This window comes from Anser cygnoides, chromosome 2, assembly GCF_040182565.1.
Source record: "Anser cygnoides isolate HZ-2024a breed goose chromosome 2, Taihu_goose_T2T_genome, whole genome shotgun sequence".
NCBI classification, from domain to species: Eukaryota; Metazoa; Chordata; class Aves; order Anseriformes; family Anatidae; genus Anser; species Anser cygnoides.
Window position 1 is genome coordinate 148,635,160 of NC_089874.1, and position 23,961 is coordinate 148,659,120.

The 23,961-nt window shown below is 42.1% G+C and overlaps 1 protein-coding gene across 1 annotated transcript in view; it reads right to left on the reverse strand.

Annotated features, from left to right (window-relative positions):
• Nucleotides 1–18,468: 18,468 nt before the first annotated feature.
• EIF3H (eukaryotic translation initiation factor 3 subunit H) overlaps nucleotides 18,469–23,961 on the reverse strand; it is an 85,493-nt gene continuing 80,000 nt past the window's right edge. Inside the window, exons 7-8 of the mRNA XM_013191759.3 lie at nucleotides 21,245–21,377; nucleotides 18,469–18,731 (exon numbers count right to left, since the gene is read on the reverse strand). Of these exons, the coding sequence (XP_013047213.2) occupies nucleotides 18,634–18,731; nucleotides 21,245–21,377 (231 nt within the window). The 3' untranslated portion in view covers nucleotides 18,469–18,633. The remainder of the gene's footprint in view (nucleotides 18,732–21,244; nucleotides 21,378–23,961) is intronic.

Consider the following 23,961-nt stretch of genomic DNA (forward strand, 5'->3'; position numbering starts at 1 on the left):
ATGCAGTACTTATTATGGGATGCTTAGGGAAGGAATCAAAGGCTGGGAAAGGATTTGTGTGCCTGTGGAGAGCAGGCATTCAGTCTTGCTGGGGGACAGGGAGCCGCAGCAACCTCCCCTCTACGGGGCTACCGGTTTTGGCAACTTCTAGTGTAAGCTTTGTGGATATTTCCAGGCAAAGTTTGAAATTAAGCATCCATTAGTCTTAAATGGATTGTCAAATGTCAAACTGAAATAAAACATGAGCTGCAGTGACCATTAGCATAGGAAACAGGGGGAAAGTAAATAACAATACCAGATCCTCTCTGTAAAGCCACACCACCTCCGTTTCCAGCTCAGCCTTGAGCTCTTCTAGCAGCAACAAAGATAGCCGTGGTATGGAAAATGATGGAGGGAAAGCCAAAAAGCAGGGGAGGGGACATCCTGGGAGGTCTGACGGCTGTCAGCTCTGTCAGGGCAGAGGACAATTAGATCGATGTAAGGCATATTTGTAAAATACGTCCCGTCTGAGCAGACCAGCCTTACGAGGACCTGGCGCCCTCCCAAGCTGCTGACACTCGCTGACCCAGAACAGAGGCGATCAGGGAGCCCGACACGGGTCGGGTCGGATGGCAGCGCTCCTCCCGACGGCCCTCGTCACCAGCACCAAGCCCGTCCAAGAAGCAGCGTTTATAAAAACACCACTCACAAAATTAGAAGAAAAGGGGGAGGAGGAGGAGGAGGATTGACAACGTCAGTATAACAACAGGCAGCACTGCCAGCGCCGATCAGGAGCATTCTGCGTTTGTCACGTTGGTTGGCTTGTTTGTCTTCATAATAATACCCTGTGGGTTTCTCCTTGTTCACCTTTTGGATCTTGTGCCTTGAAGTTTTTCTTTCAGGCTTTTCTTCAACAAACACTAAGTGATGCTTAGTAAATTACTTTCTTTAATACAAATTGAAACCTGAGATTTTTCTGTGCTCGCAGGAAATGACACTTAAAGAAAATAATCGGCACCAAGAGCCACGAAAAAATCATTGCACCACTGCTTTTCCACGCTGATAAGGTCACTACAGAAGAGTTCACATTTCTATGGGGCAGGTACATATGTTCCTCCTCCTCATCTTCTCCTTTGGCCAAAGAATATCCTAATTTCTCATCTATGAGGGCAGATCTAGTTTTCCTTAGCTATGAGACAGGGTGTGAAGAGAGCAAAGAGGCCGAGTGTCTGCAGCAGCTCGGCTGCAAGTGGTGTACTTGGCATGGCAGAAGGTATTGCTGCTCCTCGAGTAGACTTGCTGTTGCTATAACCAGGAATGGGCTGTGAAGTGCCTAAGGCAAAATAGCAGGATCCCTCTATTTTAAGGAATGCGTGTGTACACTGAGTATATAAACCAGATATGACATCCAAAGCGGCAGACAAAATTAAAAGAAAATGAAAAGAATGCTATTTATGACTGAAAAAATCACTTTAAGATTAGGAACAAGCAAAAGAGAGACAGAGAACTCTATAATCCTGTTGCCTTGTCTCTTCCAGTGTTTTGCAACAGCAACAAAAACAGCCACGACAACAGTGTTTAAAATGCAGCACATGCCCCAAATGTTTTTACAGTGGCTGTTCACAGGCAGGGTTAAGCTTTACTGCAGAGTAGCCAGATTTATCACTTCAGCCCGTTACCCACAAAACAAGCTGTATTTACCCAGAAGATCAAGCACTGCAGCCTATCAGTCACTTCTGAAAAAAACTGGCCTGAGCAAACAGGTTGAAAGCCCAGCTGCTAAACGTCACCTGCTCGCTAATTACCCTTTTCACACACAGTAATTGATTTGCCTTGTCATTATCATATCATTACCCGCCTTCCCTGGGCTCCTTGCACCCCCTGTTTCTCCGGGGACAGCCCCAGATGGAGGTGGAGGAGCAAGAAGCTGCGGCTGCTTGAGACCACCAGGGCTCAGCCTGAAACCATCCCGAGGGGTGGGTGACTCCTCACTGAGATAAGTATTAGCACAGCATGGGCTGGTGACCACCAAGAAGCGCCCACCGAGCCTCAATCATTTGACACAACAGAAATAGGTGTCCCCAAGAAGGACCCCAGCTGATTAGCACATGAGGCAGCAGCACACGGCTCTCTTCCTCAGGACAAAGTCCCACAGAGGTGCTTGCCAGCCTCCTGTGGGATTTTCAACTCGCCTAGGACTTCGTGCTTGTTGTGAAGCAGCGAGCTCAGTAAACCAAAACCACCCTGAGCTGGCCTTAAAGCTCCCCTGCAACTTTATTTCTATGTTCAGATGGGCTGAGAAGAGAGCATCCATCTTCCAATTTCCCATCTTCAGCCATTTTGAATCTGACCCTTATTATATTTTTAAAAGTTTAAAAAAAAAAAAATCCTCCATTTAAAATACAGAGATTATTACAGATACTGGGAAGTCTCTAACATTTGACCTGAAATGCACACATTACATTAAACTCTTGGATGCAATGCCTGAACTAATGTAGATCATTGCAAAGAAATAACTGCTAAATTTAAGCCTCTACGAAGAAACTATTGAGTGAAGCTGGATAGTTGCAAAACAAGGCATGTAAGACTAGATAGGAACACAGATTCTACTTCAGTCATTTATCGGTATCAAAGTACTCGAGACAGGCGATTATTTCAGTGAATATATGTAACAGCACATAAATCCTTCATCTGTAATGCCTCCAGTGCAGCCCATGTGAGCTAATGAGAGTCATCCAGCCAGCACTGCTCCGTGGGGCCCATGGGCAACAGGCAATCCATAAGATACCAGAAGGTGGTCTGTGAACTGATTGCAGAAAAATAATTAAGAAACTAAACCAAAACACACACACACCATCCCACGCAGTTGGCAGGCACTTGTGTCAGTGCCTGCCCACAGGCACAGCTCGTTCTCTGGCTGCTTGTGCTCAGATCAAAAAGGCTTGTTGGTCCTTTGATTTTGAAAGATTGAGAAACACTCATTTAGCTTCTGTGAGAGAGGGCAGAGCTGTCACTTCAGCTCCCAAAGTCTGCATCTTCTCCCACTGCACGCCACTTCCTCCCCACTGTCCATCCCTCACGCAGAAGCTACCAGCAGGGATCTCCCTGGCTGGCAGCAGAAAAAAGGTTCAGGCTGGAAAATCTGCATCTTGAGTCAAACTCCCTTAAAAAACTCTTCCCCACCCTGCTCCCAAATCCTTTAGTGGGCAGCGTCAGTAGGGTTCAGGACCAGACTCCGCTGAGCAGCCCGATGGGCAGTGTTACTGCTCCAGAAGTGATGCTGCTGCGTTCACCTCCCGCAGGATCAGCCCAATCCCTGTCCTCTGCCTGGCGAGGAATGCCCTGGCTTCCCTGGGAAAACAGAGTTAATAGCTGGGAGACTGCAGCCAGGGGCACCAGGCTTGTCCAGTAGTTAACTACGAGGTGAAAGGATCCCATTATGTATAAATTTGGCACGCTGACATCACCAAATGAAAACAAATATGCAGAAATTATAACATGTATTTTTAAATATTACAAACCCCAAGGGTTTTCCAGGGAACAATTACCGTGACCTACTGCAAGTTATTGGGCACGCATGTTTAGCTGATTGATAGATTTTATTAGTAAAGTAGAGTTTTCTGTTTCAAGATCTGTTCCAGTCTGCAGTTAGGGATGTGAGAATGTTGTTTCCTCCTGATAAAGAAGCCATCTCAGATATAAGAATGCAGGTCAGGGTAGTTGTTTTTAAAACAACCCTTTATTTGAAGAGATGTGCTTTTTTCCCCGATGCTTATGTGCAGAACTAGGACCAGCAAGCTCCCTGTTTCTCCTTGTTTGGGGATAACACCAAAAATTGCCTGAAAGTTTTTCCTAAGAGCCAAGAAAGTCAGCCAGTAATCATGTGGGGCTGTGTGGCCAAAGGTACATAAACTGACTTCACATGGGACCCACAGTAGATCAGGTTGCATTGGGCGGAATGAAATAAAAAAAATCCCAGAAGTCTAGTTTCTTTGGAAACATACCAAAACTGTCTCGCTATACCAACCTGGCACATCATATGTAAGAAAGTGACTATTTCCTAGTACAGTATATGGGGTGTTTTATAGAAGTCAAAAAATCAGAATGGCCTTAGTTTGACATCGTAAACACAATATACCGTAATGTCATTGAGAGACTACTTGTTAACCTACTTGTCCCGAGATTAAATGCTGAAATGGAGCATACAGACCTACCTACAGTTTCCCTCTGAGCATAGACACGCCAGAAAAATCTCATTGCCATACAGCTTGGAAATAATTACAATAGCTATGTAACAGTAGAAACCACTTCTGTTTAATTCACCAATATTATTTACGTCTGCCCAGAGACTTTGCAGCGCTGGAAAGCAGCTCTATGAGAATGGCACCTTCCTATCCAGCAGATCTTCCCCCGATCTGCATCTCCTGCTTGCTCTGAGAGTCCTCCCCTCCCTGCAGAGCTGTACCCCCAGCTGGGGGGTGCTCCCCCAAGGGCCCTGGGTCAGGGCCCCACCACGACGGGTGTAGGGCAACCAGGGCTGCAACGGGGCTGCTCGGCAGCTTGGATAGCATCAGGTGTGCAAAGCCCAGATCAGTATTTTTATTTGTCTTTCTCAAGACCAGGCCTGCAACGACAAGTCCGTAGGGGAAAGGGTTGCAGAGGATTAACAGGTGTCTCTTCCACGCAGCTGATATCGTTTTAGCTTTTGGTGAGAAGGAACTGAAACAATCTGCTGTGCGTGAGGTGCAGTTGTGGGCTTGGTGATGGGGCAGGAGGGGGAGAGCTGTCACTGAAGCCCACGAGCCAAGTCAAACTGCAACTGTTACTACATTCTTCATCTATTAATATGTTTATTAACATAAATCTAATCTGATGCAAGATTAGATTATCTTTTCTGACAAGCTGCATCACATATTAGAGCTAGAGCATCATTCTTACTAAATTAGATGTATCGCCTCCAAAGTAATTTATAGATCACCCACAGCCTGGGGGCAGGGATTACTACACTTTCAAGAATAAGAAACAGTGATAATTAAAAGGTGTTGCAGACAAAAAAAAACTAATATGATTTTATGCAAATCAAGGTTGTTGCATTTTTTTAAGTGAACTGGTATTTGTTAAGTTTATTTTCTCATAGATTATCTTGTAAACTTCCCTCACCCTCCCCCCCCCCAAAAAAAAAAAAATTAAATTAAATAAAACGTGATAGTTTCACCACCTCGTGCAAAATGCCTAGCCTTTCACAGCTCTAAAATATAAGACAAAGCAATGGCAGCTACATTTGATGACAGCAGCTCCAGCACTAAGAAAGCCAGGCAACCAGCTGACTCCCTAAGAAGCACAGGACGTGGACCCAGAAATTTCTGCCCACAGCTCCTTTAAGCCTTGCTTTCTAAATAACTTTCTGTGGCTGCATCCAAGCGATGGCAAATCCATCATGCCCGCAGGAGAGCTGCTCCCGCAGTCAGTGGCTAATAGATGAAGTGGCCTTACTTGCAGAAGCGATTCAGGCAACGAGGAGTCTCAACTCTGCTTACAACATTTGCTCCTAAAGTCTGAAGGTATTTCCAAAAATGTGTCAGACATGAAGATTTAATTTTTCTCTCTATTTTTTTTACCTTGTATGGCTATTAACATGTAGCAATTAACTCGGCCGCGTTCTCGTTGCTGCTGACTATCCACAGTGAGTGTGACCGGGTCCAGCAGCTTGCTCTCGCTGCTGCATTCCTCAGCTGGACCAGATGTCAGCCCCTTCGTTTCGGAAGGGCTGAAAGCTGATTCCAGGAGAGAGAAAGTCCCCAGCCCTTTTTAACCTCTCCACGCCTGTCTTGCTTCTTTTTTGTTGCTTTCTTTTTCCTTCTCTTTTCATGAAAGGACAGCGCTGATGAGCCTAACCCAGTACAAGGGTATCCAAGTTATCTGCTTGCCATTAGGTATCCAGTGAGCAGCACTGAATTATTTATTCCAGCTTTCTAGGCAGGTGTGTGGCAAATTTCCATAGAGCTTTAATGGGAATCAGATTGCCAGCTTCAAACCCAAATTCTTCATCTGCACCACAGCATGACTGTGAAGTGTTGCTGAGCAAGGGCGGGGTGAGCAGCTATGTAGAAACAGACCGCGCGGTCACAGCTGGAAGAAGTATGTGGGTCTCACTTAATAAAACTTGATAGAAAATATTTGTAGCTATTCAAAAACATCGAGAAAGCCGGCAACGTGATACACTCCATGTAAGCAACATGAAGCTCTCATCAGGATGGGTGCATGCTGCACTTTGAAGGCTGATTATCAGTGGAGACTTGGTTTTCAGGGCAGGTATCGGCGCACACGCACAGCACCTGCTGGTGGCACACAGCTGAGGGTGGCAATGCTCAGTGAGGACACTCCTTGCATGCAGGGCCACTCATTCCCAAGTAGAAATTCAGAGTAGCACACATGGATGAAGAGATGGACTTGTCTGTACGTAACAGTGGAGCTCAGGGCACAAACATCTCATCCAAAAGTAGGTGCTGACACTGGTCCCCCAACCACCACACACTTCTCTGCGCTGCCCAGATGATCGTGTCCAGCACAGGCAGCAGGAGCCAGTTGAGATGAATGTCACCGTGGGCCAGCGATCCACCAGAGCCCTTTGCAGGTGAGGAACTTCCAGGAAGCTTGTGTAGCCCCATCAAAGGGCTCTCTGCAGTCACCAACCAGCAAGCCGGGTGGCACGGCAGCCACAACCTCAGTGGCACCAGCTTTGCAGGATCTGGTCCAGGATCAGGTGGCGGCTCCTGGCAGTGCTTCCCCACCAGGTCAGTTCCTAACAGTGGGACAGGTAGGATCAATGTTTAGCAAAGCTTCACAAGAAGCTATGGGATACACTCTCCATGGAGCACAGTACACACCTAAAAGCCTGGAAAAAAAATTAATTGCACAGAGAAACAATAGAATGCCTATATTTATTCCCTGCCAATGTGAAACATGACTCAAAGCCAAATATTAAAAAAAAAAAAAAAAAGCCTGATTTTTACCACCACTACAACTTTGTGCTGATTTGGTCAAAAATAAAAAGCCCTTGCAAACGACATAAAAACTGCACAGCTCTGGAGCAACAAACCGGATGAGTGCGGAAGAACAGAAAGTTGGTACAAACCACAGTGTCTGAATTTGTTTCTTTTAATAGATAAATGTCTGTGATTATCGCAAAAGGGGTAGAGCCAGCAGTTTCACTGAAGGGTCCTCAGCTGAAGGGCCCTCACTCTCTCCCTAGGCTTGCACAAATTGAATGACTGCAAGGACGGCTCCTCTGCTCGCCATGCCAGCAGGGCACCGAGGGATGGCTGAGAAATGATGGTCTCAATTAGGGACGGGAAGAGGGAGCGCTGTGCCTGGATGCTGCCTGTGTTTGTGATGCTGGAGCTTGAGCAAGTGCCAGCGGTAGGCATACCTTTACCAGAGCAAGGCAGAAAAATACATTTGGTACACCCGAAATCTCAAGGCTGTCTCAAATAACCAAGCCTGGAAAACAATTAAAAACACATCTAAGGTCACTGCGATGGGTTCAGCTGCCCAGGGTACCATGCACCCGCAGGTGAAACAGGTACTTGCAGGCAACCTGAATCTTAATTATCCACTTAAGTGATCAAGAAACAAAATGGAAGTGGAAGGAACAGGGGGAAGAAGTTCCAGTTTGGTTATAATTTCAGTGCACAACACGGAGCTCAATAGCTGCTGCCATCTCATCTGGATCCATCTCCAAATGAGGTGTTTCAAACTGTGCTAAATACCTTTGTGAATTAACTCCACGAGTTACATATTGAAAATCGAATGTGAAAGTGAAGTGGAAACTGTGCAATGCTATTAAAGTTTATCAAGAGACTTGGACGTGCAAACAGAAGAGGCAGTCACCGGACAGCAGAGGATGGTGCAGGGGGATGCAATGATAAATGGGGCCTTGGTGGAGGGGTTGGGCTCTGGTTTGCAGACCTGACTTGCAGGGACACACATTGATTCTCCAGAAGAAGGTGTCTGTGAACAAATTCACTACAACCTGGGGAAAAGTTTCCTATTCCACCAATTTTATCTCCATTTAGCATTACCTCTGCTCAGATCTCTACTCTCTTCCCAGCTCACAAACACTGGCCAACTGCTTGCAGCAGACTGCTCATCACTGCCTCCAGTCTGCTCACATTTGTGATTTTCTACCCAATTTCAGCTTCCTTCATGCAGCACTCTTCCCCGCACAATAATAAGAAAGTCCACACTTGCATCTACCTTTCATGTCTTTCTCGTATACGGGCATTTCTTGAAGCCAGCAATAATTTGCCAGGGCGGGAATTAAGCTCTGCACCTCTCATCCTCCCATTTCCTCTCACCTACTTGAGGGTTTCTTAAACAACCCACCCTTTGCTTATCCTTTTAGCTAGCATCTTCCCACCCGTGTGTTTGAAACAGCCTGCCTGCAGGCTGGCTTCTTCACCCCCCCCTCTGCTGCCCCAGACACACTGCTCTGGCCGAAGCACAGGCACTCGCTTCCCCGTCCTCCCTGCAGCCTCAGCACTCGCTGCTGAGAGCACGACAGTCATGAAAATCCAACTGCCTAAAGCAGATTTTTTATTTTTCCTTTAACACTTCCATGTCAGAAAAGACCAATACTCTCAAATGACCATTAACCTTGATACATCCCCCCCACCCCTACTTACAGTGTTCAGACTTCACTTAATTTCTTTGGCAAGCCAGGCTTTTTGAGCCAAATTGTAACGGGCACAAAGCTTACTAACACCTGTACAAAGTCTTGGCTTGGGGATGGGAAATCTTCCTGTGAACACTCTGAACAAAATCAACTCTGCTGAAAAAAAAATAAAAGTTCAAAAGTTGTTAGAACAAAACACCTCTTCTTTTTTTTTTAATCCTTTATTTGTGATAATTTAAAAAGACCCTGCTGTTCTTGTATATAACACCAATGGGATTCAGGGCAGAGAAGACCACAAGAAGATGACCAAGGGGTCCATCTTCACGAGTCTTAAGCCTAGTTTTGACACTCGAGAAACGTCTTCCCTTTTCAGTTCTGCCAGCCCCAGCCCTCTCCTGGCTTTCCCACCCTCACTCTCCCCCTGCTGTTACTGCAGAGCCTTTTCCCACTCCGCTATGTGCCACGGCAGCTCACTCCTTGGTGCACCCCTGCGCCTTCTCCAGCTCCAGCCCAGCTACTGCTGCACCCAGCGCCACCGCCCGTGGGGAAGCACCGAGTACAGCTACGTCCCCAAGAGCAGTGGTAAATACTGCTGAGAAACAGCATAGCCTGGCAGCAACCTCCAGCACTCATAATCTCTCTGCATCATGCTCCCAATAACTCTCTGGAGATGGGTCCTGGCTGTTTTGACGTGCTGCACAATAGAGGTGGAGAAAAGTATGAGCGGTCATCTCAGGGCACAGCACAAAAGAGGCAGTTATAGTCTTGAGACGCGGAGGCTTTATTTAAAGGGACAAATAAAGTCATGAATTAAGGTATCCTGGTGGCAAAGGGGCTATTACACGTGAAATAAACAACTTTAATGAGGTTGTAACCCTAGATTTACGGTCTCATCTCCATACACAGGATTTCAGGTGCAGAACTCCATTAGCACTAATGGGATGTGCACAATTAAAGCCCCCCACAACAAGATGAGAATGCTGCTATTAAAATCAGCGATGAGCAAGCTCCAGAGAGGTTCTCCCATTTAGCTCGGCAGAGCGCTCCAGAACGGAGAGGCTTGTTTGTAGCGGGTCTGACTGCTTTGCACGGTGGTCATTTCTGGGCTGTGAATTTTCTGCGTGACGGACACAAGCGTGTGGACACCCTGTCTGATTTGGATCAGTTGTTACCCCTGTCCCTCCCCATTTGCCGGGACGTCGGCTCTCCTCTGCTGGGACTGTGCTCCAGCTCTCCACGGTTAGCAAAACTCTTGAACTCAGTCTCTAGGCATAGATGGGGACAAACAAATGTCTAGTAGGTACAAAATACAAAACAATGCATCTCAGTATTTTAAATCCATAAATGTCTCCCCTCCACTTAGGGGTACCGCATATATTACTATGCCAGGGTGGCATTATGCTGGCTGAGACCCTGGGATGCAACTTGCTTACCCTCTATTTCACCAGGCAACGATCACCAGTTGAAAAGGGCAGCAGCTTACATTATCATGTTTTTTAGCAAGCAGTGCAGACAATATCCCTGAAATGGCTTTCTTGCCAGGGAATGGTAAAAGCTGTTTAAATCTGAATAACACTACGGCATATATGAGAGTGATGGAATAAGGTGCAGAGGCCGCAAGCAGAACTACAATGATAAAACATTAAATACTAATATGACTTTAGATATGATATTATGCTCTCCCGAGAGTTGTAATTTTTCAGATATATGAAGCATTCAGAAAAATGGAATTGAACCCTTCATCACACAGGTTTTTTTTCCTACAATATTAAAAATGTAATTTTACCACAAGCCATGGGGACTCCTGTGTTCTTAATATACTTAAAGATTTTTACAAGCTAATGTTAATACCAACTGAAGTGCCATATACATCCTCATTCTCACTTAGAATTAGTTTGAAAGTTGTTCACTTTAATTTTGCCCTGTAATGTTCGTATTCTTATATTGTTCACACTCACAAATTTCAGCAGTGCGAAATTCTGACATCATTCCTGAAAAGTCGGCGTTCACACAGAATCCAGCAGAGTTTTACCATCAGCTTTAGTGGCAGTAGGCTTAAGCCCAGAAGTCTTAAATCTGATAGACATTAAAGATGGAGAAAATTTACTGGTTAATCTAATTTAGCCAGCACAAGAACATTCTCTACAAGGCCAAGGTTATTAATGGCAGCACAAGTAGCCGCATTTATGCGGAGGCTACTTAACATTTTCCATTGTAATACTCTGCTTCAGGATAACTTTGAACAATTCAGGCTAAGCATTCCTGATGTTAGCTGTCTGACTAATGGGATCTTTTTTGGGAAGCTTTTGCTCAAGGGATTCAGCTATTTCCAAGACTGAGGTTACAGAAAAAAAAAAAAAAAAAAGAAAAAAAATGGAGAAAACAAACTCCAGTTTCACATGAAAAGCTCTGGTGCTTCCATGAAGTGCAACAAGAGTTTGGGCAATCACGCTGCTGAAAATTCAAGCAATGACTGAGGTGTAAGGCTGAAAAAGCACAGGGCATGGCTGAAAATAAAGTGATGTGCTAATTGGAGAAAGAAGAGACATAAGAAATTAAAAGCAGGTGCTAGGAAGAGATTAGGCAGCATGACCTTGCATGGCTGGTAGGGTTGCAAGGCTAGGGGTGTCCACACCTACACGTGTTGGCCTCAGCACCACTTTGCTGCTCAGCAAGTAGCAAAGAAACCTTTAACACCTCCTTGCTGGCAGGTCCATACAGCATTGTGCTGCTGCTTTAGGTTCTTTAGCTCTAAGAGAGGATAACTGCGTGCCCAGCAGCCTCAAAACAGAGCCAGCATGGCAGGCTACGTGGCTTTGTACAACAAAACGTGCTTTGCTAAACTTGGGAAATTTGAGCCCTCAAGAGATGGGAAAAATTTGAGTTGTCGGTACAATCTTCATCCAGTTACTCAGCACACAACCTTTTAATGGCATAATCATGTATTATTTTCTCCATAGGATGTGACAATCAGGCAATTACACTTAAATTCACCAAATGATATCAAGGACATGCTGAGCACGGACTGGATCGAGCACATTAAGCACTTCAAGTGAATATGACAGGCATGGCATCAATCTTAAGGAGCTTACACTCTCAAAATACAGAAGAGCCAGAATCGGTTCTCAGTGCGCTGCAGGCCTGAAGAAGCACAGGGCCTGAAGGGCCCGCTCGGGACATTTACCCAGATCTGCCGGATCCCGGCTCAGACACAGGGTTCCCCGCTAGGCTCATGCCTCCATTGCCAGGCAGGTGCAAGTTACGAAGCAGCCCGTATGTTTTGCATCAGGAAGAGGTGCTGTTTACATAAATTATTCACCTACTTCTACCAACACCATGACTTATGACACTCCAGTAATTAGCGACAAGTTCACAGCCACTGTCTGGGAGGTAGGCAGAGATGGTGACGAGGAAGGCTTGTGGCTACTAGGCCACAAGACAGGGACAAGCTTCTCTCCAGGAGTGGTGGTTTCCTCCTGTGGGACTGCTCAGCCCACGGCCCAAGTCCTCTTTTGCCCCCTGCGACAAGGGAAGCCCTCCTACTTTGGGTCAGAGAAAAGCAGATTCAGTTGTCCAAACACAGACAGCAGCAGCTGCACATGGAGTGGATGAGAAATTTCAGGTATATTCCCGACTACTACCACTTTAGTAATTTATTTTTAAAATAACATAAATGTACAAAAGAGGTTTCTTCTAATAATGTTGTGATTAAGAAACGCTATAGGATGTACATACATAGTTTGTAGATGGCCACAACCCAGTCACTTCCTGAGTGTGTTACTGGTTTAGTGCCTGATCCAGAAGCCCCTTTTCTCCTCATTGATCCCCTTACTTCCCTTGCACAGACATATAAAGTTAAAATGTCTAAGGGCCCTTCCCACAAAGAAATTTTACCTTTCAGAGTGAGGATTCATTAAAGGCTTACGGAAACCAATTAGTGACCGAGAGAGCCTTTCCCTTGCAAGCAGCTGCTTGCACTGCAGTCTGTTATGCAGCCCCTGATGGATGCTGGTGGCCTGCGCGACCCCAGGTCCGTACGGCTTCCTCTGCTTTGTCCACCTCACACGTCCACCACCATACGTGTAGCTGCTGATATCAGCGCAAGTAAAGGCTTACGCCGAGCTTTTCCAAAGAAATAGTGCACATACAGTTATTCTGTCTGAACTCTGCTCCGACAACTTGTGAACTCATTGGCCAAATTCGGCTAAATCTGGACTCACACACGCTCCAGAGAGGGAGAAGCAGCAGCTCCTGGAGCGAGCTGCAGATAATGTGGCGGTCGTGTGTGGGAGTCATTGTGAACAGCTTTTTGTGGTTGGACTAGGAAGACCAAAAAGCCACAAGAAACCAAGTCCATGAATGCTTGTGCTCATATATATAACTGCAGAAAGTGCTCTTCTATAAACAGTAAGCTCTTATTTTTTTCCACTGATTGAAAGCCTAATAGCACTAGAAACCTAGATCGTCTTAGAACATGGCACCAGGAGTCACGTTAAAAATGATTAAATCAAATAAGACCTCGTGGTCCATATCAACAAGTTGTTAACATTTGCGGACCTCGTAATTGCTAATCCTTTTGGAAACGAGATTTTTCACAGCTAGTAACACTGGATGTGCCTGACTACAGTGTTAAATGTCATAGCGATTAATAGGACTGTGCTTTTTGCCTAAGGTAAACTAAAATAATCCATATGGAAGTGACACAGTTGGTCAAAAGCAGAAAGTGCTCAAGTGTTACAATCTGGTGTAGTACAGGCTAGCTTTGATCATCATATTGTTTACTTCTTGTCCTGAAATATATAAATTGGTCATTATTATTTAGACTATTTTGGGGCATATTTTTTACCACAGCTTGAAACAGGCAAGACTATTGCCACTGCTACATTCCAGTTACATATTTTCCTGCCTTATCTGCAATCTGCAAGCTAAAAACAAAATTGACTAACATTAAAAGCCAAGTGAAAGATTTGGGAAAAACAACAAAAAAAAATGTGACAGACATCCTTCAGCAACTTGCTTTCAAATGTCAGGATAGGCAAGCACGCAAACACCGGCTGTGGTATGAGACCCCCGAATCTTTCCATCAGCTTTCTGACCTGTTGGGTACGACTCTCACTCCATCACTCCATTTACTGAGACATTAAAATTGAAATCATACATTGCATTGCTCAAATCTGGATAAAAAGAGATCGGAAGCTTGATGAATCTATTCTGTATTTAAGGAACACCGCCCTCAGTAATGGTAACAGATTAATAAATTGATCATTTAAAACAGAATGGAGATCCTCATTGCACGCGGTCTTTTCATCTTATAAAGCTTTTGAGGTCTTTAGCTGTTTCTGCTGGATAAATACATTACTACCCTTCCTTGTTTATTTTACTGACACTCTAATGCCTTTTAATATCATTGTAAAATGGATCTGGCTATTTTTCCCACATATAAATGTTCTCTTTAATTGAAATAAGACATTAAGTTTTCTCTCACTAAGGAGCCTTTTGCCAAAGCTGTTTTTAAAGACATCTTCTACAGCTCTGCACAATTTGCTACTGCTCAGCATATGATGAGTTGTGTCAACAGCAATCTGTTCTGTCAATTATTAAAAGATCCAAAAAAAAAAAAAAAAAGGCCCAACTTTGTATAAACTGCCTTCCAGTTGTAAAGTTGGTATGAAGAGCTTTGAATCACTCACTCTGGACAAGTCCCAGGTGGCAGCACCACCATCTTCTGAGCAGTGCCAATACCTTTAGCCCCCTAACACCTGAAGACTAGGATCATGAGAAAGCTGAACTCAGGAGCATATCTGACACCTGAGCATGAAAACTTCCACTGTGAATTTGATATGCTGCTCAAAAAAAAAATAATTAAATTTTTTAAAAAGTATCTTTCCAATTGCAGACAAAGCTTTCCAGAAGAATTCGGGCAAAAGTAAAGCACATAATGACAGCCATCAGTGGATTTAGAGCAGCATGCTCTTTTTACTTAAAAATCAACAAGCTGTGGGCAAAATCTAAAGAAAATTAAAAGCAAGTATAAAAGCTAAGGGAAGAAAATGCACAGGCACGGAAAATCACAAGGGACAGTATATCTTTCACCCCAGGGCTGGCAAACTGGCTGAGAAGCAGTTCTGCAGAGAGCAATTCAATTTCTCTCACTGCACACATTGCACATATTTACGCTGGTGATATTATATGCATCACCAGCTCCTAATGACTTCTTAACAGAGCACCAAGAGTTTTCTCAGTCCTTTGACTATCAAGTGAGAACCATTATATAGCCTCTTGCTACTTAAAGATGTGTCGGCTCGTCCTTGGTGATTTGTCATAGCAAAGTCATCAGAAGGCAAAAAAAAAAAAACAAAACAGGCAAGAATCACTGAGATTAATGAATGACTCCAGGCTCAGGAATTCACACAGCAAAAGGAGCGTAAACAGAAAGATATCAGATGTTGTTTATATGTGTATTGGTCGCCGCTGCCAACCCCATCCAACATCTTTGCTTGTACAAAACGGGACATCTGCATCATCCAGTCCCCCTCCACTGCGCACTCCATGCAGATGCAAACATCCCACAAACACCACCTCTTCTTACCTGGCAGTACCTTATAGTCACACTGTTCAACTCTGCACAGAAGTCCTAATTTCAACAAGACGCAGAGAAGTAGAAATTCAGGTTCTAAAAAGTTTAACAATTTAGGGGAATATCGGGTGAAGGTAAGAAGAAAATGGACACGATAATGTATATAGAATAACTGGGGAAGCTGTGGTTTCCTCCGTGGGAGCAGTCTGCTGCAGAATACTTACAACTCAGATGGAAGTTGCTCCAAAAGGAGTGTGGAATAACTCGATGGAGTGTGGAATACTGCTTCATAACTTGATGTAGAGATAACAGCATGCCAACTATGTTTGGATTACAGAAAAGTTCTTCCCCATTTGGTTTCATTTTCCTTAAATATTAATGTTAGGGATTAGTCACTGATAACAGCTGTGGAATTAACTAAGGAATTGCATGTATTTTCTTAGTTTACCAAAGGATGGTCCAAAGTGCAACATCCTTTCCTACTGCCTGTCCTGAAGATAATTTCAGAGCTGTCAGTATAATCAGACACATTTCAGAGCGTTAGAAAGACTCAGTGATTATCCTGTTCCACTCTGTGCTTGTGTAAGAGCAGAAGCACACAGTCCATTATGTGAGTCCTCAGGGATGGTGTTACCTCGAACTACAGGAACAGGAACTTGCTATTTATGCAACACCAAGCTGCACCCACCAGCAAAGCCTTGGGGCCGAGGAGCACACCCCATAAGCAGTGATGTGACCGAGCTAGTGCCGCCACTAAGGCTGAAGGCACTTCCCACATAGGCTCAATTACGCACAATTAGTGCATCGTAACAGCAGCAGTGGGACTGAGGCAGTGAATGTCACGGTAAGATGGGAGATACACACGTAAAGATCCCAAATATCAGCCAACCAGAAGAAAGATGGCACGTTTTGTTTCCCACGTGCATATGCAGTACCTGAGGACAGGTGATGGAGATGGGACCTCCGGGCAGAGGCCTTGCTGGCCAGAACGATGATAGGTTCACTGATGGAAAAAAAAGTCAGTGCTGACAGTAAACAACTGTTACTGTCTCTGTGGAACTACCACGTGCAACACGGGGAAGCTCTCCCATACAGTTCCTCTCTATGTGACTCTATATGCATCGAAACCTATGAACATGTGAGCTACTTTATGCAACACAAAAAGATTTCGTACTGCAGCTCACTACAGATATCAGAATTCACCATCTTTTCATTATTAATGTTGCGAAATATAGGAAAAGAGAGCAGAGCAGGTACTCTGGGAAAAGAAAGCAGGTGGTTTTGTGTTGTTTTCCTTTTTTTTTTAAAGCCTAAACTCTGTATGAATGGTAAAGAAAAAGAAGTTTTAACTTCTTTAAAAATGAATTTTAAAGATTTTAATGTCACTGCATATTTATTAGTATAAAGAAAAGCCTTCCACAGCCAAGGATGTGGAAAAATAGTGCTGTGATAATTAGAAATGGGAAGGACATGTCTTACAGAGAATGAGCTGTCAAGCTCACTTACTTTAGGTAGAGAGTGTGTAAGAGCCAAGTTCCAAGAATCCAGAGATTGTGGGGAAATCTGACACTGAAACCAGCATGGCGACACAGCCCTGTTTAATTCTTAACACCCACAACATTTATAGACTGACAGCTTCAATTGACTCCACCTCCCTGGCTCAGGTAGACTTCCCCTAATTTTTTTTTCACCATGACAAATGACCAAAGTATGATTCGGAAGTCAAACCATCTCCAAAAAACTACTTATGCTTTACTTGCTTTTGTATCTCATTTCCCTATCTGACTCAAATCCCTACCTTGAGAAGCCACAAGTCTCTACTTAAGTCTTCCATATTTCTTCATAGGCTTTAACTGACATCAAGCACACTCAGTTTAGCTATATTAAATTCACTCATCTTGTTAGCCCCCCAACACAGCAAATTACTGCACTCTCTCACACTTTCATCCACAATCAAAGACCTGACTCAAACACACTGTTTTTAACCTATACCAGGTATTTATTTTGCTAAAACCTTTTTGCAGACCTTTTTAGTATGTATGTTACTGCTGCTTCCTTCTACAGACAGCCACTACAGAGCCAGTCCTTTATTCCCAGTTATCCAGAAGATAGTTTATTTCTATCTCAGATGTCCCATTTTATTCTAATTACTTGCTCCTACTTCTCTTCCCTAGTATTTTTTGGTCCTTCAGAAAACTAGAAAATTAACGCTGTTTGAATATTATTTGTATAGGAAACAAAACAATCATGTGGCACTGCAGCAGGATGCTTAACAGATCTTTGTTTTCAGATAAGTTTACTGTGTGAAAGTCAACACAAGGGTGCCCAAAGTTTCCAAGGCAAAGAAAAAAAAGAGACTGGAAATTTGCCAGATATTTGAGGGCTGAAAAAAATTTGCATACATATTTACATAAATACCACAATCACTATAGTTAAGACTGACAAAAACAAGGTCCTACTCTAACCCCCAGTTTTCACACATTTCTGACTTTCCAAAACACTCACCTTGGAGGCTGAAATTTTCCATACTAGGTTTGTATTTAGAGGATGTTATTTACAAAAAAAATCCTTCAGCCATTTTCGGCTCTCAGAACTCATCACATCGTAACATGCAAGAACTTATTTTTTTCAAAATGACAGTAACATGAGCAATTTGCCACACATTAAACCCTTTAATCAATGTTCTTCTTAAAAAGTAAAGTAGCTTGAGTTCAGGAATAAATGCATGTGCAGAGGATCAAGTTAATGCAGAGTAGGTCTTGTGTCCTACTCCAGGTTACCTAGTTCTACAATTTCTTTCATGAAGACATCAGTAGCATATCACTGGATTTCAGTCCAGTTGGTGGTGTCAATGGAAATGGGAACACAGCCTAGCATGATATGGTGGGGATCAATCTCCACAGAATACTAATTTTCTGTGCTTCAATGTGAAGCCTATGAAATACTTGCAACATGGAAGATCCAATGCGCCAGACTGTCCAAACAGATTAAAATAAAAACAAGCAACTGTTCCAAGTGACTGGCTTATTATGGCTGTAAGTTCTCAATCAAAACTGGGAAAATTTAGATTTCTTCTGTGAAGTCAGCTATACTGAACGTTTGTAATAACTTGTTTTTATTTAAGATTCCAAGTTAAACCTGTATTATTTGCTATGACTAAACATGAATAACCGCCAAGCACTTAGCAAACCTGAGTGACCACAGTCCAATATGGCCAACAAATAAGGAAATACTAAAATATCATTAAAATTTGCCTTTTATTTTTCTTACAGGAGAGTTCTGCACAAATCAACGTGACTGTTTTACAAGACTTTTTTCCCAATATACCAAATTTTCAAAAGGATCATTAACAGCATAAAACTGTAAATAACTTCTTTCTGTTGAGGGTCATAGCAACTTTTCTTCAGTTGTTGTAATCTTGGAGAGCCTGAGCCATGAAAAGCTTGCCCAAGTTCTGTGCGTTGAACTCCTTAATATTCTGACAGTAGGTATTAATTTGACCTGTCAAGAGGAAAGAAGAATAAACCTTTATCAGTCTTGAAATTCAGAAAGGACATCCTGGAACACAATTTTTAAAATGCACCCCCTCCCCCCCCCCCCCGAAAGAAAACCAATGAATCATATAGGATTTACAAAGAGAAACAACCAAAAAAAGCTCAACTACTCTACATGTAGGAATTCACATTTTCAAAATTCCCAAATAGGTTTGGGAAAAATAATAAACTAAATTAGCAGACTAGGTAAACTGGTATACCCCCACCCCCCAATTTTCCTACAATTTTGTTATTTACAATTTCAGAAAAGACATATGACAATAAAATGAACAAACAATTTTTGCGGCTGTATTAGAAGCTTAATCACATTAACCAACTGTTCAACTTAGTTGCTCTAAAAGTACAATAAAGCTGATTTTCAGGTTTTTTTTTTTCCTATGCATCTGCTGCCCTATTAAAATACTATAACAAATATTTTCCACTAGCAGATTGAAAGCTGTAGTACTTTGTAGTAGTTTGGCATTTTGTTAGTCTTTTTTTTTCACCTAATATTTCCCTTTATTAGCTATTTAAAAAATCATCAGGGTATGGAGACTTGTCAGTGCTATACAAATCAAATGTGCCCATCAAAACATTTTTATACAAGAACTGCTACAAGTTATTTCCCTTGTTAGCTAGGAATAGCAAAACATGAAGCCAGTTTAATCAAAATTAAGACTCTTTAGAAGGCCAATAAACTCTCAATCTAATGCTCTATTTAAAAAGTTTTTTAATGCCTCAGAGACAAAAGAGCTAAGTTTTATTCTTTATCCACAAACTTTACTTCATCTGAATTGAAGTGGATCCTTTCAATTCTTCCCCTGACTACAGTAAAAGAACAAATGAAGCTTTGGCTGAAAACTGTTTTTTCTTTTTTTTTCCTTGAAGTATAATAGTTTTTAATTCCTTTTCTTATAGGAGATGATTCATCTTAAGCATATCAACACTACCATAACACACGTGTGCACACAAACTTTTTTTGCATATTCTAAGCTATGCTACAGCCAAGTGTGTAAATACATTACTGCTGCTAGGATTCATTTACTGTTAAAAACTATCAAGACAATAGTTTTTTGAAAGACTCTGGTTAGAATAATAAATCAAGAACATTATTTCTTTTAAAAGCAGCACTTATTAGCAGTGTGAAAAAATACTAATCTAATTATTATTTTTTTAATGTCAAATTACTTACTCTTTCAGTACTCTAAACTACCAGGACTTCTATTTAATTTTCTCTCAGTGCAAAACAATGGTGATAACTATCTGATCTAAAATGCCTCCTGTAGTTTAAAGAAAGAAAATTGATTTCTCATGACATTTTCCAAACTTAGATTACTTAGCAGGACATCTAGGTTTTCTGCTCTGTTGCCATTGTGAGGTCCCAGCTATTTTTGCTTTTCCAGGAGGTAAGGGGCAGGCACAAAGTTTTGTAACGAACTGTGGCTACACAACGCAGCACACCAGAAAACTGAAGGAATTGGGGGGTGAGACAACCAAAAATATCGCTGCTTTGTTCTCATTTACATTTTCCTTCACCGTAAGGTGTGTAGAGATGGGGGATAGTTTCCCTAGAACTCTGTCCATAAAGATCAAAGAAATGAGCTCAATTCTATGGGAAATTAAAAATTCTCAGCTTTTGCAACAGCCAGTTCAACACCTAGGGATGTCCGCAGTAACTCAGGGCTGCAGAAAATGAGGCAGAGAAATGCTCTGCTCTGACTCAATAGTTCCAGCCCAAACAGCTTACTCCTGCCTCTCATCTGTACAGCCCCATAACTTCTGGAGTCGAGGGAGGAGCTGGGCTGAGCGCAGAGAGCAGCTTGACTGCAGCAGTCACTACACCCATTTGCACAGAAAGCCAAGCTCCGTAGGGCATTTCTCTAGCTCTCCTTTCAAATCCCACTTCACCTTCTCAGAACGGAGCCAGGAAGAGGCTCTTGCTGTTGCTCCTGCCCTTTCCCAGCAACCCGTGAAGCACAGATGGTCAAGCAGGAGCTAGCTACAATAGCTGAGTAAGAAATAAAAGGAGCAAGTCTCCATACATCAAGTTTAGAGCTTTACACAGCCATTCTGTTTAAACACGGTGGCCCACTTTTATAAAAACATGTATGTTCTTATCAGTACCTGTAACACGCCTCAGTTACTTCCCTAGACAGTTTTAAATTGTTCTGTGTGTGGAAGCTCACTTTCTAACAGAGGCAAGGACTGCCTAAATAAAGTTAGCAATAAAGTTGTTTTTCTTAGCTACTTTTTTTTTTTTTTTGAATACTTCAGACACCAGGACTGTGGATCAGTTTATTGAAACCACTGCCTTTGACCAAATGAAGGACAGTATTTGGAATGCTATCAACGCCAAATTATCACACCGTAATGTCAAAGGTAATGAACAATTAAGATGCCTTCTAGGGTAATAACTGCATTTTTCCCCAGGGTAACATTCATATATGAAAAGATGAGTCAAAGAGACTGCTGGGACATTACCTGCAATAAGGAGTGATTCCATTCTTGCAGGGGGCTGTGGTGGTTTAAAAAGTTTATTGATGTCCTCTTCAGGAAGAGGGGCTTCCCCTCGGCTTTGACGCTGTATATTTTCTTGCTGACGTCTCTGCTGGTACTGAAAATAAAGCAACAGAAACAGAATGCAACAGGACTTCCAATGCAACAGGACTTCCAAAGCACTGATAAGTATTTATTTTCAGATGCTTTTTGCCCAACTAGCAAGTATGTTTTCAAAATTGCACTTATCCATACAGGATAAAGAGTCAAATGAAATTCAAATACCCCCTTATTTAAGAAACAAAATGACCAAATGAAAAAGTAGCCCAAGCTCTAAAAGGTAACCCCAAATGCAATTCAGTTTATTTCAATTCACCGATATCAAAATTTTGTTTTGTTTTGTTGTTTGTTTTTTTTTTCCCCCTCCCACCACCCTCAAGTCAGCACCTTAAAGAAATAAGGCACTAGAAAATTATGCAGTGCTGAAGTGGTATGGATTGTTTTTTAATGTTTTTCGTAGATGTAAATACTGTATCTTATGGAAAGATTTCAGCATACTAGATAAAACCTCCCCAAGCAAATAAAAAAAAGGAAAACAAGGTTAGAATATGAAGGTATAAGAAGCCATTACCTCAAATAGTTATATAAAGATAGAAATTCCCAATTTAATGCAAGTTAAAGGTCAAAACAATATTAATGTGAAAGGGGAAGAGAACTTGATTAAACAAGGTATTTAAAGCCAAAAAATATTAATTCTAAACTGAGAACAAAGTCGTGGCTGAAACAAAGTAAAATGGTTCATTCTTCCATTTGAGTTATTTAGATATTCTGCCACTTCCATGTCACTTCTTTGTAGGTTACCACAGGATATACTAAAGGAGCAGTTTTTAGAAATTAACCTGCTATTAAAAAATACTGAGAGTTGTTTTCAGCACTTCCCTTTTCCATGTAGATTATTCAAACAGTTTTTATGGCAGCTGATCATTTTTTAAGCTATTAGATAAACATTTATTCTTGCAGAAGAACATACGTTCAAAAACACGTATGTGAGATTTTGTACTGGATGTCAGAGCCAGGAATTAAAGTTGTAAGCTTTGTCCACCAGTCCTCATACTCAACACAAAAAAAATTCTTTAAAATAAACAAACCAAATTGTACAGGGTGTTTTCTCTCACTTACTTAAATGTATCTGTGCACAAGAGTTTTGAGAACAGTTCATACTTGGTGGCATACTGAAATGAAGTAATTTTTTTTTCCAGTAGTAGTGACAAATACATGTTTTTGGACATTGTTAAAAATAAAATCTTAAATGCCCATATTTGTATGTGAATTTCATGCAGCTTCTTCTTTCTTTGCATTACCCCATTCACTTCTCAGCAGTCTGCCTATTATTCTCTATTGAAATGGCTTGCTCTTAATCACAATTGCTCCATTTTAAAAATGAAGTTAAGACCACTAACTATGCTGCAATGAGCCACTACTAAAGCAGTTATAGTTAGTAAAGAAACGAAATGGGACACCATGGAACCTACTTGGGTCTGCTTTTCCAAATAAATAGAACCTCTTGTTATTCACAAAGCCTTTGAAGTGTATGCCATCTTTCTACTCAAATTAGGCAGCAAAGGAAAATAAATTTTCTGAAGATAACATGCAGGAAGCTTCTATGTCCTCAGGAATCACAAAGCCAGGACAGACCACTGATCAAGCACTGCTTCCTTAAAATACTCCCTATTCAAGCTATATCTAAGTGAGAAAAGCCAATTTTGATTTAGCAGTCAGTGATGAAGCATTTCAAATGAGCCACAGGTACTCTCTTTAATAATTAGCTACTTTCTACAGCAATACCTGCAATATTTTATCTGCAAACTGGCCTGCCCCACTTTCAGTTGGCCAATATTGAATCTTGTCATATCTCTGTCTGTTAGATTAAAGAGTTCAAATTTATTTTTCACGTAGGTACTTCTTGAATAAGCAGGTCACTTCGTAACTTCACTTATCACATGAAGCAAATTGCATTCATTAAGATCTGCTTTCAAGGCTTTTAAATCATTCCCATAGAGCTTTTTTCCAATTTACCAGCATTCTTCTATAATTAGGCACAGTATTGCTTTATCAAATGCAGCAACAGCAAATAAAGTAATAGACTCTCAAAATCACAGTATGGTTGAAAGCTGGAAGAGACCTCAGGAGGTTATCTGGTCCTACCCTGCTGTTCAAGCAGGGCCACCTACAGCAGGTCTCCACACTCAGTATTCCCTAATCAGATTCTTTTGGATTTTAAACAACTCTTTTGGCATTAGGAATTAAAAGCCAACATCACCTAATCAGTATCACTGTCTACTGATACAAACACAACTGAAATGTCACTGCTGGTAAGAGGACAGTCCGCTGTCTTTTCAGTCTGGACTGTTTCTTTACTCCTAGATGCATGACTATATGTGATGGTATTAAAACACAGAGTTTGCTTTAGAACACTTCACTTGAGATGAAAGAGCAGGAAGTACACTTACTAATCCACAAATCCTCATGTCCACAGCACATTTATCAATGATTTTGTTTATCGTACATCACTAACAAAAACGTAAAATAGCAAAGACAAGCCAGTCCACACCATGTGTCAGCAGAACTGAATCCATTTCATGATTCCCCACTGGCTCTAACATTTTATAACTGTATTTAATGGACACGTTTCTTAAAGAATT